Raw genomic sequence first — 19219 nt, forward strand, 5'->3', positions numbered from 1 at the left:
GGGCCACCAGGCTCCAGGCACACTTAGGGAGGGAGGGAGGGTCGGTGCGCCTGGAGGTGTGCGCAGGCCCGGGGCCGTCGGATGGGCAAATGCGTGAGGCGGGGTGCGCGCCCAGGACAGACTTGTTCGCGTGAGGGCCAGAGGGAAGGTCTGCGAGTGTCAGGGGAGGGGGGACGGTCCCCAATACGCCATGGGCACGGCCAGATGTGCCTGGGGGCTGTGTGTGGGGAGTCAGCCAGCGGCGCGTGTGTCCGCAGTGCGGTGTTTCTGAGAGGGGCGCCGTACAGGGTGTGTGTGTGCCTGTGTGTGTGCGTGAATGTGAGTGTGTGTGCTTGTGTGTGCGTGTGTGAGTGTGCGTGAATGTGAGTGTGTGAGTGTGTGTGTGCCTGTGTGAGTGTGCGTGAATGTGAGTGTGTGAGTGTGTGTGTGCCTGTGTGAGTGTGCGTGAATGTGAGTGTGTGAGTGTGTGTGTGCCTGTGTGAGTGTGCGTGAATGTGAGTGTGTGCTTGTGTGTGTGAGTGTGTGTGCTTGTGTGCCTACGTGTGTGCGTGAATGTGTGTGTGCATGCTTGTGTGTGAGAGTACTGTGTGTGTATGTGTGTGTGTGCGTGTGTGTGTGTGTGCGTGTGTGTGTGTGCGTGAGTGTGTGTGTATGTGTGTGTGAGTGTGTGCGCCCGCGCTCCCGAGCTCCCCCGTCGGGCGGGTTCCGGGCGGGCGGGGACCCCGGCGCTCGGGCGGGGCGGTCGGGCGCAGAGGTCCGCGCCGCCCCATCCATCACGGGCCGCGCGAGGCGGTGTCCGCGTGTGGGGCGCCCGCAGATCTTATCCTCTTCATTTCCGCCGGCCGGGCCGCGGCTCCCTGAAGGCTCCATCCATCACGCGGCCGCGGGCGGCGGGGCCGGGCGGCGGGGAGGGCGGGGCGGCGGGAACCAGAAGCACCATCCGACACCCGGAAAGGGGGGGGGATCTGGGTCCGCTTCCCCAGTGGGGGAGGGCCGGAGGGCAGGCCCGGGATGCGGCCCCCGCCCGGGCACTGGGCGGGGCGCTGGGGGCAGAGCCCGGGCGCCTGGGCGCGGCAGCGCGGGAGCGGAGCAGGTCTCCACCCAGCTCGGGGGGGGGGGTGCTGGGCCCCGGGCCGCACCTGGACCCTCCGGGGTGACCCGGGCCCAGGCCGCGCGGGGGGGTGGGGGACGCCCCGAAGGGAGGCCTTATTTCATTTCCCCGCGCTGCTGAGGTTTCTGCGAAGTGTCTCTCTCACCTCTTTAAATTTTACGGCGCTTGGCTTGTGGCCGACGGACCCGCCCCGGGGAGGAAGCGGGTGCGGGGCCTGGGAGCCCTCCCCAGCCGCGGGGCGGCCCGCCAGGCAGGGCGCGGGTCGGGCCGGGCGCCGGGACTCCGGGTTCCCCAGGGCCTGCCCGGAGGGTCCCGCTGCCCGGCCCAGGGGCGGGGTCGCCCCAGCTTCCCAGGCCCCGCCCCTCCCGCCCCCGGCTCCCGGGCGGGCCACGCCTCCCTGCTCCTCTCGGCCCGCGCGGGGTGCGTGTCGGGGTGAGCGGAGGGGTGAGGGGGAGCTGCTGGAAGAGGCAATAGGAGGAGCAGAAACGGATGCCAGCCTTGGAGCCCCAGTTGCGTTGCCAACCCTGCCCAGCTTCCCCTGGGGGCAGAATGGTGCCCCCAAGTCCTGAGTCGGGGTCAGATACACCGGTGCAGCCAGGCAGACCCGCCAGGCAACTGCTCCGGTCCCTGAGGGCCAGCCTGGCACCTGCCTGGCACCTGCCTGGAGGTCGGGTTGGGGCTGGAGATGAAGGGAGGGGAGTGGGGAGCGTTGGACCCCAGCACTGTTGGCTCAGGCCTGTGGCTCCTTACCAGGGTGAGTCTGGGCGGGGCAGCCCGGGTGTGGGCAGGAGAGGAGTGGGCCTGAGGGAGAGCCGGGAAGAGGGGAGCAGGAACAGGAGATGAGTGTGAACAGGAGAGGGGGCGCGAGGAGGAGAAAAGTGGGAGCAGAAGTGCAGGGACTATCTGAGGGTCCTGTGCAGAGGAGAGGCGAGTCCAGAGACATGGCCAGTGAGGGGAGAGGTGGGATTTGCACACAGTTCTGTGTGACTCCAGACAGAACTCAGAGCCAGCTTTCTCAGACTTGCAGTCATCACCGTGATTTCTCTACAATTTATTTCTTCTTAATACAGTCCCAGGCTACACAACCCAGCAGGCACAGATATAACTGGATATAACTTTGTGACAAGCACATAACCAGGAGGAAACAGGGTATGAAACAGAAATTTGGTTTCACCAGAGGGGCCAGCTGCCCCCATGGCCCCTTGCAGGAGCTGTGGGCCACCCAGGCTGTTGTGGTGTGTGGGGGTGTGTGGGGGTAGGGGGGTTGACAAACAGCAGCTGGAACTGCCCAGCGGGCTGCTGAAGCCTCCAGGCTGAAGAAGGCTCAGAAACATTCTTTTTCTCCAGTGACCTGGAGAGGAAACGTCCTGGATATCACACTCGAGGGAGCTCAACCACTGGCATCTTTATGAGAAACCTGGTCACCTCCACATGACCCAGCAAGGGCTTGATACGGCCACCTCTCCCATTCCCACCCCTGCTTCTGCGTTGTCTCCTGGCCAATGCCCCTGTCCTTTTCACACATCCAATCGCTCACCTTCTAGACATCTCTCAAATCTGTCCCCTTCTCTCCTATCCCTGCTACCACAGTCATCGTCCTCATTGCTGTGGTCTCTCCTTGCATTTTTGCGACAGGTTCCTTGCTGGGTTCCCTGGCTCCTATCCATCCTCGGTGCTGTGATGACATTTGGGCCATGTCAGCTGCCTGCTGCTCCCAAGAAAAAGCCGAAGTTCACAACACTACTCAAGGCCCTTCAAGCTCAGGCCCAGCCTCCCTCTGTGGCTGCCTTTCCCGCCTCCCTCACCTTGTTGCACCAAAGTGACCTTGCTCCTTTGTGCTTCTGAGCCTATTGCATGTGGTTCCCCTGCCTGGACAGCCCTCTCCTCCCTTCCCTACTGGGCTAAGTTCTCATCAGCCTTTGAGGCCCAGCTCAAGCACCTCTGTTTTGGGAAGTCTCCTGGAAAGGAATCTACCTTCTGAGCTCTCATGGCCTCTGTGCTCCTTGTCCCCTGGTTGTCATAGGCTCTTAGGACCCGTCTGAGTCTTGCGCTAGACTGATTGCTCACCGAGGGCAGGGACCCCCCTTTGGGAAACCTGTGTTGTTTGGGACCTAGCACCAGACCACCTCCAGTGTGTTTCTGGACTTCCTTGGACCTGGGACCCTGGGCCATCATAATTGGAGGGTGGGTAAGAAGAAGAGGGCTAGTGAGTGGCACTGTGGGCTTACTCGAACATTACCCCTTCATACAAATTCTCTTTCCTCTGAGCCCCCCTCACACTGCCCCCAAGGCTGCAGAAGACTACCCATAATGAGGACTCAAGGTTCAGGAATGTTCCACTCACTGCCTGTGGCTTTTGCTTCTGATCGGATAGGGTGACTCGTTGTCATGGAAACCCGAGGGCTGGAAGTGCCTGCTGGCTCCCTTCCCAGGGTGGGAGCTGCCTCCGAGTACCCCTTTTAGGCTCTGACTGAGAGGTGCTGAGAAGGCAGCTGGTGCTAGATGGCTGGGGCCTGCCCACTCTGGGCCTGACTAAGTCTACACATTCTCGCCCCAGCAGAAGCTTGTGGGTTCATCCCAGAGTGCTGGCCTGGGTCACACCATACACTCCAAGGCTGCAAACCTACAAGCATGTTTGGGGACCAACAAACTTCTAATTAAACACTGAGGCTCAGGCTTTGAAGTCAGACAGCCTGGGTTCTAGTCTTGATCCTGCCACTGGTTGGCTGTGTAACCCTGAGCAAGGCATTTAATTTTCTGAGCCTCAGTTTTTCCTCATATGCAAAATGGGGATAACAACAGCATCCTGGGATTTCTACTTTGGCGAGATGTCAGACTTATGCTCTGAAAGGCCCTCCCACTAAAATTCAAATAGATTCTGCATGAATTACAAGAACGAAACAAACAAACAAACAAACCATTATTTTTAATGCATTGCTGGGTTTGTTAGAAAGTAAGGAAAATCTCCAAGAAAAACACAAGACAATGGGAAACTGAAACCAAAGCATGGAATGGTAATTAACAGGTAAATAGGAAAGTTTGGATAAATGCTGAAATAAACACTGGGATAGGTAAATTCAGTCTAGAGCAGAGGCAAGGTGAGAGAACTTAACCTGATACTCCTGCATTCAACTAGAGTCTCTTAAAGGTGGTTAAAGTAGTTCCAGGTTACTAGCAGTTCCTGACACCTGGCAGAAACCAATGCACCTGAGTAGGAATTCACTTTCAAGTTAGGCCTTTAGGATTCCTACAGATTAAATTCAACAAAAAATGAGCTCACAATCAGTGATCACTAAACTACAAGGAAACAAGCTACTATGAGTGAGAGTCAGCAATATAATAAACAATATATTTAGACACCTTAGACACATAGTTTGGCTACTGGAAACACCAAATACAGAATGTATAAACATTTAAAGAAATATGAGGTGGATTAATGAGCTAGTATCCAACTTATGAAATTAGAAAAAAGTACAACAGAACTCAATGAAAGTAGAAGAAAGGATACCATTTAATGAAATAGAAAAATAAAGATACAGTAGAGGGAATTAACAAGGCTAAAACTGGTTCTTTGAAAGACTAGTAAAATAGATAAAAATCTAGCAAAATTTTAAGACATAGACATAAAAATACTATTAAGAATCAGAAAGGAAATAGTGCCACAGAGATTAAAAAGATTAAAAAAAGAATATCTTATACAATTTTATATTAATAAATTTTAAAACAGGCAAAAGGCACAAGTTCCTTGAAATATGACTTATCAAAACTGACTCAAGAAGAAATAGAAGTCCTGAATAGTCCCATAGCCACTAAACATAATTGACTAGGTAGATAAAATATTTCCACATAGAAAACATCAAATCCAGGTGATTTCAAACATTCAAAAAACAGATATTACAATTTTATACATACTCTTCCAGAGTATAGAAAATAGGGAACACTCCTCAGCTCACTTAGAAAAATCACTATAACTTTAGTACCACTTTAGTACCCAGACCCAAACAACCTCACCCTTGTGCCTAGATACAAAAATTTAAAAAGAATAGTAGAAAAATGAATCCAATATAATATTTAAAAATCATGACCAAATGGATTTATACCAGCGATTTTTTTTTTTTAAATCCTCACACGAGGATATTTTTTCCATTGCTTTTCAGAGAGAGTGGAAAGGGGAGAGAGAGAGAGAGAGAGAGAAACATTGATGTGAGAGAGACACATTGATTGGTTGCCTCCCACACTGGCCCCAGTCGGGGCTGGGGATCGAGCCTACTGAGGTACATGCCCTTGACCAGAACCGAACCCAAGACCCTTCAGTCTGTGGGCTGACACTCTAACCAATGAGCCAAACCAGCTAGGGCTATACCAGCAATTTTCAAGCAGTGTGCCATAAGAATCTTTAAAACATTCAATACCTGACTATTTAGTTGGGGCACTGACCTCTTTTCCCTTAGAGTGTCAAATAAAACAATGACAACAGCGAACACAACAATAGCCCGTTCAGTGCAAATGAATAAAAATCACACCTATTTTTATTGTCAGATCGGCAAAAAATACATTTCCTGGTGTGCTGCAGAATTTTAGTAATTAGTTTATGCATGCCATGAGATGAAAAGGTTGAAAACTGCTGGTTTATACCATGATGTAAGGATGGTTTAACAATATATATATTAATATCATCAATATAGTATATCATGTATAATATATATTATATTACATATTATTTATCATATATTACGTTATGTAATGTTATTTATATTTAAAATATGTAAATATATGCAGTAACATTAACAGGCTAAAGAAAAAGGTTAAATGCTGAAAAAGCATTTAATCAAAATCAACATCCTTTCATGATTAAAATTCTTACTAGGAGTATAAGGGCATTTTCTTAACTAGCAAAATTTAGCAAAATCATAGTGGTGAAAAATTAAAAAGCATCCCTCTTAACAAAACAAAAGAAGAACCCTAATTAATATCCTCCTAATCAACATTTAATTGGAAGACCCGGCCAACATGTTTAATACAAAAGACCAAGTAAAAGAAGCTGAAAAGGAAGGAAGGAAGGAAGGAAGGAAGGAAGGAAGGAAGGAAGGAAGGAAGGAAGGAAGGAAGGAAGGAAGGAAGGAAGGAAGGAAGGAGGGAAGGAAGGAGGGAAGGAGGGAAGGAAAGTTATAATGTTTAGAAAGAAAACTATCACTTCCAGATGATACGGTTATCTACATTAAAAATCCAAAGTAATATACTGAGATACTATTAGAATTAATGAGTTTATCAAGGTGCAGGATATAATATTCAAAACTAAATTTTTCTTCTCTATACTTGCTTATAAAACATCTCAGAAAGAGACAACATTCAGGATAGTGACAGAAAGGAGTCTCGAATTCAAATGGAAAGTCAAAACTTTAAAATTCGAGAAGACAATATAAGAGGATACCTTTAAGATTCAGGTAGGGAAGGATTTTGAAAATAAGACCAAAGAAACAGCACACCATAAAAAGTATGATAAATTAGGCTCCATTAAAATACAGAACTTCTATTTCACAAATTGGAAGAAATTATTTGTAGCACATATAACTAGCAAAGGATTTGTATATATATTTAAAATAATATATGTATTTGTAGATGTATATTAAAAAGAATATATATTTATTTGTAGATATATATTAAAAGCCCTAGAAGTAAATAAGGAAAAGACAAACAACCCAAAAGAAAATTGAGCAAAAGACACAAATAGGCATTTCCCAAAGAGAAAACACAAGTGAATATACATTGACTAGATACTCAACCTCATTAATAACAAGGTGGTAGCAAATTAAGGTCATTTGAAGCAGGTCAAAATCGGTAAGTGGTGCCAAGGATGTGGAGCAACAGGAACTCTTACTAATTGCTGGTGGGAGTGTAAATAGCAAACTCACTTTGGAAAACACTGACTTCGCCTTGCAGAGCTAACCCTGTGCATATGCCGGCAGCCCAGTAACTCCCCTACCGCGGTGGGTCCTGGAAAAGCTCTGGCCATGGAGCCACCAGATGGACGCTCATTGCAGCGTTGCTCATTCTAGTGAAAAACTGGAAAAGCCCAGCATCTGCTAGAAGAGATTTAATAAGTAAGTGGAGTGTTATACAGCAATAAATGATGGCTACATGCAACCAGGTGGCAAAAATAACACATGAATTAAAAGGTGAACTAGCAGAAGACTATGCAGGAAGCTCACTAACAACCCAAACTGAGTGAGATATAGTTTTAGGGATCAGGAATTAGCCGAAATGCAGAGGGGGAAAAATCAAAGTGGTCTGTCCTAGTGTCCTTCCTGCTCAGTGGTGGGCCAGTCCCCTCTGCCACGGTGCTGCCGGCCAGGCCCAGGCCCAGGCCCAGGCCCGGGCAGTGCCCTGGCTCGGAGGAGTCACCACTGAGACGGGTCCCAGCTCCTGCACCTGTTCCTACGCCTGGACTCCCCATGGATGACCCCACTTCTCCTCACCAGCCTGATGGTCATCAGCTTTCTAGGCTCCAGATCTACAAAATTCCTTCCCGGACTCTCAGGGGGTGGGAGCTGAGCTTCAATCTTTTTTTTTTTTTTTTTTAATTCTCACCTGAGGATATTTTTTCCATTGCTTTTCAGAGAGAGTGGAAGGGAGGGAGGGAGGAACAGGAGGGGGGGGGGGAGAGAGAGAGAGAGAGAGAGAGAGAGAGAGGTGTGAGAGAACTGAAACCCAGGCACATGCCCTTGACCAGGAATCAAACCCAGGACCCTTCAGTGCGTGGGTTGACGCTCTAACCACTGAGCACACTGGCCAGGGCCGGAGCTTCAATCTTGAAAATGAACCCACTCGTCCCCTCCCTTCCTCACCTTCCCACCTGCGTGACTGGCTGTGTGAACTTAGTCCGCTGCTGACCACTCTGAGCTCTGCTGTCCCCTCTGTCAGCACAAGGCAACGACGTGAGAGGCACAGATCCCGCCTGTGCACAGAGGGAGGGTGGCTTTCTGGCCGAAGTCCCCCTTCTCCCTGCTCCTCTGGTCCGGGCGTGTGTGGCCAGTGCCTGCGGCCGCTGAGGATGGGCCACACCTGTCGGCCCTGCTGCGCCCTCTCCTGGGAAGGGGCCTCCCCACCCATCCCTGGCTTGGAGCAGCCCCACCCCTCAGGAGGCAGAGATGCACAATGCTGGGGGCCCTTCCTGTCTGTCCAGTTTACACCGGTAACCTGCTCTCAGGATCGCACCCCCTAATGACCTTGAACAAGCTCCTTCACGCCTCAGAGCTTCAGCGATTTCGCCTGTAGAATGGGGAGAGTGCTCCCTTGAGTGAGAATGTAATGAGATGGTGCCTGAAGGCAGTGGCCGTGACACGTACTCAGCACACGGTATCCTGACGGTATCCTGGTCGCTGTCACCGCTCCTAGGCGGCGGGGACATTTTATAAGCGGAAAGAACAACTGCTCACCCCAAGATGCCTTCTCCCAGGTTCAGCTTCACTGTGTTTACAGAGCATGACTCCAGTTTCCTGCCCTTGTCACAATCGCTCTGTCTGGGGACATTTTTGTGATGGGTATAACCTGATTATTTGCTTATTAGTAACTCAGCACCAGTAATTCACTTTTTCAGCTGAACTCTGTTGCTTATGAAGTACCCTGCTGCCTGGCCGTGTGGCCCAGCCTCCCAGTTCCAGCTGCGGGTGAACTGGAGGGGACCCGCAGCAGGCAGGTGCTGGTGGCCACCAGGGAGCAGGAACTGTCCTTGCAGTGACGCTGTGTGGTGTTCGTTGTGTATTTTACGGCAACGGTCATTCTTTTCATTTGTTCTCAGGAATCTCTGACAATATCCAGTTGAATGGAATCTGCAGGAAAAAATGCCTCCAAACAATGTCTCCCCTTAAAGACCAGCTCAAAGTCCGTGCCCGTTAGATAGAGTCTCCCAAACCATATTGCTCTAAACAAAGGGGGTAACACTCAAAAGCGGGGGTGAGAGCGATGCAGAGGCCATTACTACGCTCTGCGGAGCCATCCTCGCTCCTTGTTTCGTGTGTGTGTTTTGAGTACTGATTTTTATGCCAGAAACTTGGAGATATCATTTCATTCACCCACTAATCCTGTGAAACGGTGTGGGTTTCAGTTAGGGCTCTGGTGGCAAGTGACAGAGACTCAAACGAGCTTAAGCAATAAAAGACCTTATTATTTATTTGTTTGTTAGCCTTTTAATGCCTCCAAACACTGAAGGCTTGGGCTGCCTCTTCCTGGGTCCACTCCTTACCTCTCTGTGCACCGGTCGCCGTCTCGAGGGCTCCCTCCCGTGGTACGGAACATAGCCGCCAGCATCCCTGTGACTTGCGACCTCAGAAGGTGCCCCAACCTCACGGTTGGACCAATCCCAGGGGATGGGGGGCTCTGGCCAGGAGGCCTGGGCCAGTAGGCTCAGGTCAGGCTGACTGGCAGCGACAAGCTGCCACCGCCCATGCCTACTGCCTCCTCTGGCATGGCCCCTGAGGTCATGGGAGGCCCAGGTGTCTGTCAGCCTCGGAGCACCGGGAAGGGCAGCTAGTGTCACAGGAAACAGTTTCTGGAAGCTTTCTTGGCCTAAAGGGGTGGGGGAACCTCACCATTGCCAGCGGCAAGGATGGCTCCGTACACTCCTTCAGGGCTCTCGGGCCCTCTGGTTTAGTGTTCTGGCTGAGGGGTAGCCTCCTGGGTGGGCAGAAGTGAGGGCACCCATGAATAACCTCCACCCCTCTGTTTGAGTGCCTGGGCTCGATGAAGCCCGTGCCTGGCTCCCTTGTGTGACCCTCAGGATGGCTCTGTGCTCCCCCTTCAGTTTATAAAGAAACAGAGACCTGTTCAAGGTCATGGCGGGTGAGTGGCAGGGCTGGGATTTGAGCTTGGAACACTCACTACACATTCCCCGAAGCTGGGTGTGGCAGGAACCCCCAGACTCCCGAGTCCCAGGCCCCACCAGATCAGTGGCCCCGTTGGTAGGTCCCCATGCCTGCCAGGATCAGAATGAAACACTGACCCCCATCAGGGGCTCCCTGCTGTGACCTGCACCCCCTGCTTTGGAAGCATCCACAGGGGCCAGCGCACTCTGGAGGTGCACCTGGATCTTGCTCTGGTGAGGGAGCCCCCTCCTGCGTCTGGGGGGCCTGAGCCGGCTGACCTTCCCGGAGGAGGGGTGGAGAAGGGGCTGGGCAGGGCTGGGGGTGGGGGCTGGGGTGGGGGAACTCAGTGGCTCTCCCCTCACCCCTGTGGTCCTCCCTCAGGGCTCGGGAAGGCCTGGCTCCCCAGGAGCCAGGGCGTTGGGGACAAGCAGCCTCCCGAGGCTTTTGGCTTCCCTGAGCCTCAGTTTCCATATCAACGAAATGGGGTAGTGACAGGATCTGCCTCCAGGTCAGATACTGGAGAAGCCAGTGGGATGAGCCACCCAGGCTGGGCGGGGCTGAAGCGAGGCTCGAGAAGAGGCTGCTATTCCCCCGCCACCCCCACCGCCCTGTTTCCCCCCCTCGCGCGTGTCTGTCTGTCTGTCGCTGTGCGGCCTCGGGTTGCTAACGTCTCTGAGCCCCCTTTTCTGGCCTGTAAAACGAGAACGCTCACACCTACGTCTCAGGGCTGCGACGAGGGGCGCCCGGCCTCGGCCCCGCGAAGCGCCCGCACAGTGCCCGGCACCCAGGGGCGGCCGCGGGGGCGCCTCCCTCCGCCCGTCTGGCCGCGGGCTCAGGTCCTCGCGCCGTCTCGGGGCGCAGCCGCCGCTCGGGCGCCCCCTGCCTGACTCTCGATCGCCACCTCGTGGCCTGACGCGGTAACTACAGGTTTAGGAGCGAAATTCAAAGTAGCTTCTGGTCTGTCTTGGGGATCTAGTAGCAAAGCAGCCCAGGCTTTGATAAGGGAGGTGAGGAGTCAAAGTGGGGTGCCGCCCGTAGAAAGGCTCCCGGGTGTTCTGCCGCAGACGGGAGATGCAGGAGGGGCCACCTGCCGCTGGGCGCATTCCAGCAGGTTCTGTGCTAAGAGCTTTCCCTGCATTACCCCTTTCTGATTTGCACCAGTTTTCCAAATGAAGAAATAGATGCTCCCGGGACATCAGGGCTCCACGGAATTGAAAATGTACAGTTTCCTGATCTAGGGAGTGGGTAGAGGAGTTCTGGGGTTTATTCCTCTTTAGGCCACAAGTAAGTACATTACAGACACTCACCTGTGCCATTCAAAGTCTCAGTGTGCCTGCTTTATTCCCAGCTAAATCAGAGGATGGGGTGTGTACCAGGCGACCTCCCGCTGCCAAGGGCCTGACTGACCCCTGGCATGCCCAGTGTGGGCACTGGCAGCACCAGGATCCTCCCTCCTGGCTTTAGGGCCCTCAATGCAACCTGGTGTGCCCTGCCTCACTGGTCCCCTGCATCTCTCACCTGTGAGCATTTGTTCTGGCTGTTCCCTCCTCCAGGAGGCTTTCCTTGATTTCCCAGGCACAGCTGACGAACCCTGACACCCCCCGCCCTGAGTCCTTTATGCCTCTTGTCACTCTCTCTGCTGCTCTGCCCAGGCAGGCCTGGGGCTGGAGGGTCTCCATGAAAGGGCTGCAGACCAAAGGGATGAGCAGTAGGGGGGGGGGCTGTCTCCATTTTCCAGTCAAGCCCCAGGGGTTGCTCTGAAGTCAAAGCCATAATAGAGTCCCCCGATCTGTCTGTCACTGCCCAGAGTCCAGGTCTGCCTGGCACAGGGCTGGGACACTCAGAGGCCTAAGGGGGCATCTGAGGCAGGATGGGCGCTCCTGGGAGGAACCGGGAGAACAGTATCTTCATCTGTCAGGTGGACATGACAATGTCCCTGCCCCACGGGAAGTGAAACAAGACGTGTAAGGCTCAGCACAGCGCGTGGTGCGCGGCCAGTCTCCCCGAAGGGCTGCTCGCGAGCTGTCCGGCAGGCGGGCCGTCGGGCAGCAGACTGGCTGCACCGCTGAGTCCAGGGAGTGTCTGTGACTAGCAATGGCGGCCACTGGGCTAGTGTCTGTCCTTTGTGAGGCAGCCCATGCCCTCTCTTGTCTCCTGAGGCTCAGCCTACATTCCCCCTCCCTCCCATGACTTCACTTTCTGGGCTGGGGGACAAGACAGGCAGGAGACAGAGGAGTGAAGGATTAGCACAGCCCCTCCCCTTCAAACGCCTCCCCCCCCACACCACATTTTTTAGTGACAGGATTTTAAGTGGTTGCTATAGGCAAGAGAGTTGGCAGCCTGCTGCTGAGGGGCTGGGGGAGCTCGGAGGCCACTCTCACACAAGCCTACGCCTGGGGCTTGGACATGAAGATCCAGTTTAGTCCTGCCTCTGTGCTGTGCAGGCTGGGCCCAGTGACTTAACGTATCTGAACCTCAGTGAGGCCACTTTGAAGGTAGGAGAGAGTTTCTTGCTCCCTGGGTCCCTGGGCCTGACCTTGGAAGACAAGACCTCAGGGCCAGAGTGTGGGCTTAGGGAGGCAGCAGGGGTGGTGGGAAGGGCCTTCGTTTGCAGCCAAACTTGACTTTGAACTCTGGTTCTACTGCCCCCTGTTAGCTTTGTCCTATTGACCCGGCGGCCGCCTCTTTCTGAGCTTCAGGTTTCCCTTCTGAAACTTGAGACCGTAATACCTGCCTCTCAGGGTGTTGGTGGGTGCAAAGGAGGAAATGAACCAGAGGCCTCAGCATGTCTAGATTCCCAGAAGCCATGTGGCTGAGTCACCGCGAGGCGGCAGGAAGGGGTGCAGGGCAGTGTGTGCCTCCAGGGGGCGCTGGTGCCCACGGGCAGAGGGAAAGAGCCCCTGAGAAAGAGCATGGGGGTGGGGGCAGGGAGAGAAGGTTAGGACATCAGGTCTGCGGACCTGAGGCCCAGAGGCCTCCCGGATGCACAAAGATGTATAGTGATAGAGCCACGTGTGGACACACAGCCACCCTCACGACACGGACACACATCCACGTGCAGATCTAGGCAGCCTTGGCTGTAGGGCCAGCTGCACACGGTACACTGATACCTACAGTCCCCCACTTCATGCACAGGACACCTGGGCCGACTCACCCACGGAGCGATTTCCACAGACACACACACACACACGCACACGCACACACACGCACACTGGCACGCCTCAAGGTACTCGAGGAGCCTGGAGGCTTGAAGAACACACTTTGAGAGGCAAATTCCTTTGGGTATCCGCCATCTCCACCCATCCCCCACCCCTGCCACCATCTCCCCTGACCCAGTCCCAAGTCCTCCTGATACTCAGCGTTTGGCCTCTGCCTCTCCCCCCGTGTCGCATCCCCTAGGGCGAGCTCCCCCACCTGGTTGTTGAACACCTGGGTGCTCAGCCTCTGGTCCCTTTGAGGCCCAGCCCTGCTCCAGGACATGCCCACTTAGATGCCCCCAGAGACCCAGAGCTGCACTCGCTCCAGACCAGAGCTCCGGCGCCGTCAGGGAGCCAGGCGCCTAGAGGCTGCTTTCATCTCCCTCTCTCCCCAACATCTTGGGAATCCATCTCCTTTCTCCCCAGTTACTGCCCTAGTCAAAGCCACTGTCACCTGTCACCTAGGTGAGAAAGGTGACTCCATTGACCTCCATGCCTCCAACCAGTCCACCTGACCTAATTGGATCCATTCTCCACTTGAGGAGAGGCCCTGGATGGCCTAGCTCTGCCTCTAGCCCCATTGCTTCTCTGCTCCCCAAACTTAGCTATGCTCGGAGTTTAGATCCACAAGTCTGCCCGCCTGGGAGGCTTTGTACAGCTGGGACACTCTCGTCCGGTTCCTGCCCTGCTGGGTAACTTTGGGTCTCAGCTTGACCTGTGGCTTCTTCCACGAAGCCCTCCATGATGCTCCACCCCTCCAGACGAGGCTGGGCACCCTGTAACAAGGCCTTGCTGTCCCTCAGCTGAGCTCATATCACACCGTCTACTTCTGTGAATCAGGGGCCACCAATCCCTGGTTCTCAGCCTGGCGGCAGGCACTTAAAGGCTCTTCACGTTGGCTGGGTGAACGAACGAATGAGTGTTGGGGAGTGAGATGGGATGGATGTGTTTGTTTTAAGGATGGAGATGGTTCAAGGTTGGGACAGCTCAAGGATGGGGAGATGATTATGAAATAGGACAAGAGAATGGGTTGGGCAAGACCAGGGACACTCCTTGACCTGCTGTCCCTGGCAACCATTGAGAAATCTGCTAACATCTCACACAGGAGTGGCTCAGGCCCAGCACAGCCCCTCCCCCCAAGGAGAGTCACCACAGGCGTGTACAGGTTGGTTTATTTACAAATATACTGATGTCTTGTCGTTGTTGTTTCCATTTTCTGCTTTTGTGGGAAGAGCGGAAGGTGAGAGTGGAGGGCAGGGTGGGTGGTGGTGTGGTAAACGCTAATAAATAATTTAACAATGACAAGTTATTAAATAAAATGTGTCTGGGGATGGTGGGTGGGCAGTGAGAGTCTGTACAAGGAAAACAGAGGAATGGCCAGTGGCCCGGTCCCCACACCCAGCTAGGCTGGGCTGCTGGGGGAACCCCAGTGGGGTGGGGCACCAGCAAAGAGGCTCATTGGAAATGGCATCTCCCAAGAGCCAAAGGCTGGAGGGCCCTCCTGCTCCCCGGCCCCCAGGCTGTGTGCGCCTGGGGGTGTGGGTCTGTGAGCCTCCGTGTGCGTCTGGGTGTGAGTGTGTGTCCGTGTGCGTGCGTGTGAGCGTGGACCCCCTTCCCCACAGGGCGAAGTGAGCCCCAGAGCTGTGGGTTCTCCCAGACGGGAGGTGAGGTCCTCACCCCAAGTGGTGCCCAGAGCTCAGGCTGGGGCCAGGCAGGGCTGGCCTGTTCTCCCTCCTCCACGGTTTCCTGTGTGTGAAGGGAGAGGGCCACCAGCTCCAGATGGGCAGGCAATGCAGGTGAGCCCCCCGAAGGAGAAGAGGCTGCCCCAACCCCGTGCTGGGGGCCCGACTCTGCGGGGCCCTGCTCATCTGGACATGGCAGACCCCCTGCCCCAACCTCCTCCAGGAAGCCTTCCAAGATGCCCAGCCCACTTGCACTAACCCCTTCTCTTACAGGCTCTGCTGGATCCCTGGTCTGACCCTTGGGAGCCCTGGGTCCCTCTGTCCGTGGGGAAGACAGACAAGGCTCTGGCTGGTGGCACCAGCCAACCCTCTTGTCCCTCCTCTGCCCTCACTCTCTGTCACCTGGGGCAGATTCCTTCCTCTCTCTGAGTCTCAACTTCCCCTGCCTGCCACTCACTTTCTGTGTCTTCCTCCAGAGACCAGACTCTTACTTCTCTCTTCCCTCAGGCTTCCACCCTCCCCCCACCACAGTGATGATGGTCCCTCCTCTCGGAGGGGAGGGGGGTCCTGGCTACTTACCGCCCCCCAAGTCAAGGCTGTGCACCCCCCCATGAGACGAAGAGCCTGCTCCTCTTGGCTTGCCCCACGCCCCAGCTCGCCTGCCAGCTCGCCGTGCTTTTGCCAGGCGACCCGTAACACTTGCCTCCCATCTCTGGGCCTCAAGTTCCTCGTGTGAGAAATGGGTCCTCAACAAGGTCTGGGGCAGAGTGTCTATGTCTCTCCTCCTAGGAGAGAGCCCCTCAAGGGCGGGCCCTACATCTTGTTTATCTGAGTCTCCACACCCAGTCCAGGGCGGGGCAGAGTGAGCATCGGAGACTGGAGACTGGGGGAGCCTCAGCAGACAGTGAGGGAGTTACCCAACCACAGCTGAGGGTGACTCAGGCACAAGGGGCTCTCTGAGGTCCCTTCTGGCTTTGACATGAGTGTCATGAGCATGGGTGTCCCTGTACCAGCTCCTGGGGGAGGGGGCATAGCCCTGGCTGGACTCGGGGTTTGTGAGGCCCTGGAGTGGCAAGAGTGACTTAGATGAGTCATGCCCCTGACCCAGAGGTCATTCAACCAGGCAGAGAGGATGAGGGGCTGGCATGGAGTCCCTGTGCCTCCAGCTCTGTCACTGACTGGCTGTGAGAGGGCTGGCCGGTCCCCTCCCGTCCTGGCCGATTTTCCAGCTGCAAAATAAGGATGGGAGGTGAACTAGATGCCCCATTCCTGAGGTTCCTCCCAACTTAAGAGTCTGGGAGAGGCCAGGTCTCCTGGGGACTGGGGCCTCCACCCCAGCCCTGCCCAAGCGCCCCCATGACCAGACTGTGCGAACGCAAAAGGCAAAGGGCAGCATCGCTCCAGAAACTGGCGTGGCTGCCCAGGACCAGGAGATAACAGGGAAGCTGAGGCTGCAGGACATCAACTGAGGTCCCCGTGAAAGCTCTGTGTGGAACAGGAAGAGCCCGAGGGCCAGGCTGGCTGCTTAGCCCGAGGGCTGATGCTGAGCCTGGTCGCCCCTCTGACAGCTGCACTGGTGACAAGCAGGGTGAGGTTTTCACACAGGAGCCAGAAGGGGCGGGGAGATGGGCCCAGGTTGCTCCGGGGAGACTGGGGTTTCCCCAGCAGACAGAGGAGCAGAACCACAGAGCAGTGAGGGTCCCAGTGAGGGCCAGGCAGAGGGTCCCAAAGGCGGGGCCAGCCAGCGTCCTACTTGCTCAAAGGCTGGACAAGCAGACCTCAGGGTGGCAGCCGAGGGCTCTGCCTTAGAATTAAAGGCAGGGCTGTGAGCACCTGGCTGAGGACACAGTGACCTCCAGGGGTCACTGAGAGCAGGGCCCATCAGCTTTACCTCACTTCCTCTTTGGCAGAGTTGGAGTTGAGTGAATGGGGGGGAGGGGGTTGATATAGTGTATTTGGCTTCCAGCAGCTCGAAAAACAGGGCTGAAGTGCAGTTGGAATGCATCACCCAAGGAGGGCTGGTTAATGGGCCAACACCAAGCAGGAAGAGGCCCTGAGGGTCCACATGCCTTGGGTGAGAGGCACTGGGCTATCCCCCACTCCCCCCCCCTTCCCCCACAGAAATGTGGCTTAGCTGTCACGTGTGTGATGGTTAGGGGATTCACTTACAGAAGGGTGGGGTGAGTTCCCAAGGTTATGTAATCTAAACCATTAACTAGATCTTGGGCCACATTAACAGAAGCAGGGCACCTAAAGCTGGGGAGGTGATGGGCTTGCTCACTTTGGCTGGTTGATGTCAGTGGGAAGATTGGGTTATACGTACTCCACGCCTTTAGAGGGAAAGCTGGAGCCCAGCTGTGAGTACAGTTTTGAGAGGAAGAGCTGAAGAAACTGGAAAAGCCTGGCTTTGAGAAGCAAGGACTCAGGGCTGAAAAAGGCAGAGGTAAAATCAGCAGAAAAGGGCAGCTGACTTGGGTGCCTGATGAAGCAGTGGGCTCCTTGTCACAGGAGGTATGCCACAAGAGGCAGAGGTGGCTTGAGGAGCCAAACATAAGATGCAGTGCCAAGTGGGTGACTTGTGAGGTCCCTTTCCACTTGGAGGTTCTGCCATTTTGCCCAACTCTGCCTGGTTCTGAGCACTGTGTCTCTGCCCTTGGAGCTGGTTGGTGGCTGCCCTGCCTGCTCAGGCAGCCCTGGGATACATCTGAGGCCACCTGCTTGAAGCTCACCCTACCCTCTCCCCTCCTCCCTTCCCTCCCTCCTTCCTCTCCTATCACTGTAAGAGGGCTTCCTTCCCAGTCTGGCCTCCTTCGCCTTCCTGACCCAGCAGAGCTGCTCCACAGAGGCCTCTCCATCTCTCTCAGTGTCTCTATATCTCTGTGCATATCTGCAGTAAGTGTGCCTTTAAGTGTGTGCGCACCTGCACATGTGTGTCTGTCCCCTCAGGTCTGCCTGGCTCTGGCTACCCTCCCCAGTGACTCCCCCTCAGGGCAGAGCCACCGTGGGCCTGGCACCTGGCAGGCTCTTCCCCACCATTACTCCAGGCTCTGACTGCTTTGAGGGGTGATCCTCGGCTGGCAGGCCTGCCTGTGGAGGTGGGGGAGGTGGGCACCAGCACAGGGTACAGGTACCCACGCTTCTCACAGGTAATAGGCCCTGCACACACATCGTCCTGGGGCACGCACGGGGCCCTGCCTCGGCCTCAGCCTGGGCCGTGAAGCTTGGCTGGACACAGAGAGGATGTTTAAAAAAATAGAGAGAATTTAAGCTTCCCAAAAAAGATGGGGACAGAGGAGGCAATGGAGGCCGAGGTGGGGCTAGGAGGAGAGTGGCTGTCCGAGAGCTCTGGGTTCCTGGGGGTGACAGGGTCTCTGTGGGCAGGACACAGCCCCTGTCCAGGCTGTGCTCATCTGCCTGTCCGGCTGTGCCCAGTGGGCACTCTAGCCAGGCCTGGCTGGCCGAGGGGAGGGCACCGTATGGCTGTCTGTAGAGTCTATGCGGGCAGCAGGGCCGGGGTGGCGAGGCTGGCCGCTGTGGCCTGCGGCCCCACCCCAGGACCCTAGCCCAAGTGTCCGTGCGGCCAGCTGGCTCTCAGGAGGCGAAGTAGGAACTTTGCATGGAGTAGAGCCGGTCGATGGGGTTCCCTACGCGGGCCTGAAGGGAGCCCACGTCGGAGGAGCCCAGGAAGCAGTCGCTGAGGCTGGTTAAGGAGGTATCGCTGTCGATGTCGTGGAAGATGGAGTCGTTCCCTGGGGGGCAGAGGGGACGTCAGGACGGGAGCGTGGGCTGAGGCCCCTGGGGACCCTGTTGGTCCTACGGGCTGTGTGGCTGGAGGCGAGGGAGGCACAGGATGACCTGTCCGCAGCGCCTGACTAGAAGGGCTGGCACCGAAGGAAGGGTGTCGGGGTGTCCCCTTCCTGTTGGGAAGAGGCTGGTGGGCTGTGCAGGCGCTGGGGTTGGAGGTGGCCCCAGGCCTGCCAGACCAGGCAGGGAGCAGGGGTGATGCTGGGGCGGGGGGGGCAGCTTACCATAGGGGTTCATGTGGTCACCTGGCATTTGGGGTGGCGTGAGGCCCTGCTGGAAGGGGTCACTGCTGCCATAGGGGCTCTGCTCCATGGCCACGATCTGCTGCTGCGGAGGCGCCAGCGGTGTGTAGGAGGCCATCATCCCTTCCATGCGACTCGACAGGACCTCTGGGGGCAGAGCGCGCCTTCAACCCACTGGCCCTGCCTGCCCTGTCCCCAGGAGCCCCACAGGTGGACCCCAGGCGTCCCCAAAGACCTCCCACATACCCTGGCCCATGCAGTCCCTCGGACCTTCTCCCGACTCCCCCAGGACACCCCACACCCTGCGGCCGAGGTTGCCTAT

At 55.5% G+C, this 19219-nt stretch overlaps 1 protein-coding gene across 2 annotated transcripts in view; it reads right to left on the reverse strand.

The window, feature by feature from the left end:
- Positions 1-14328: 14328 nt before the first annotated feature.
- LMX1B (LIM homeobox transcription factor 1 beta) overlaps positions 14329-19219 on the reverse strand; it is a 77791-nt gene continuing 72900 nt past the window's right edge. Inside the window, exons 7-8 of one of the 2 annotated variants that reach the window (XM_081150553.1) lie at positions 18901-19044; positions 14329-18600 (exon numbers count right to left, since the gene is read on the reverse strand). In XM_081150553.1, coding sequence (XP_081006679.1) covers positions 18443-18600; positions 18901-19044 — 302 coding nt within the window. In that variant the 3' untranslated portion in view covers positions 14329-18442. Of the gene's footprint in view, positions 18601-18879; positions 19045-19219 lie in introns of both variants that reach the window. The other variant, XM_081150552.1, reaches the window with a different exon arrangement.

The sequence above is a fragment of the Miniopterus schreibersii genome, assembly GCF_964146895.1.
Source record: "Miniopterus schreibersii genome assembly, chromosome: 11".
Lineage (NCBI taxonomy): Eukaryota > Metazoa > Chordata > Mammalia > Chiroptera > Miniopteridae > Miniopterus > Miniopterus schreibersii.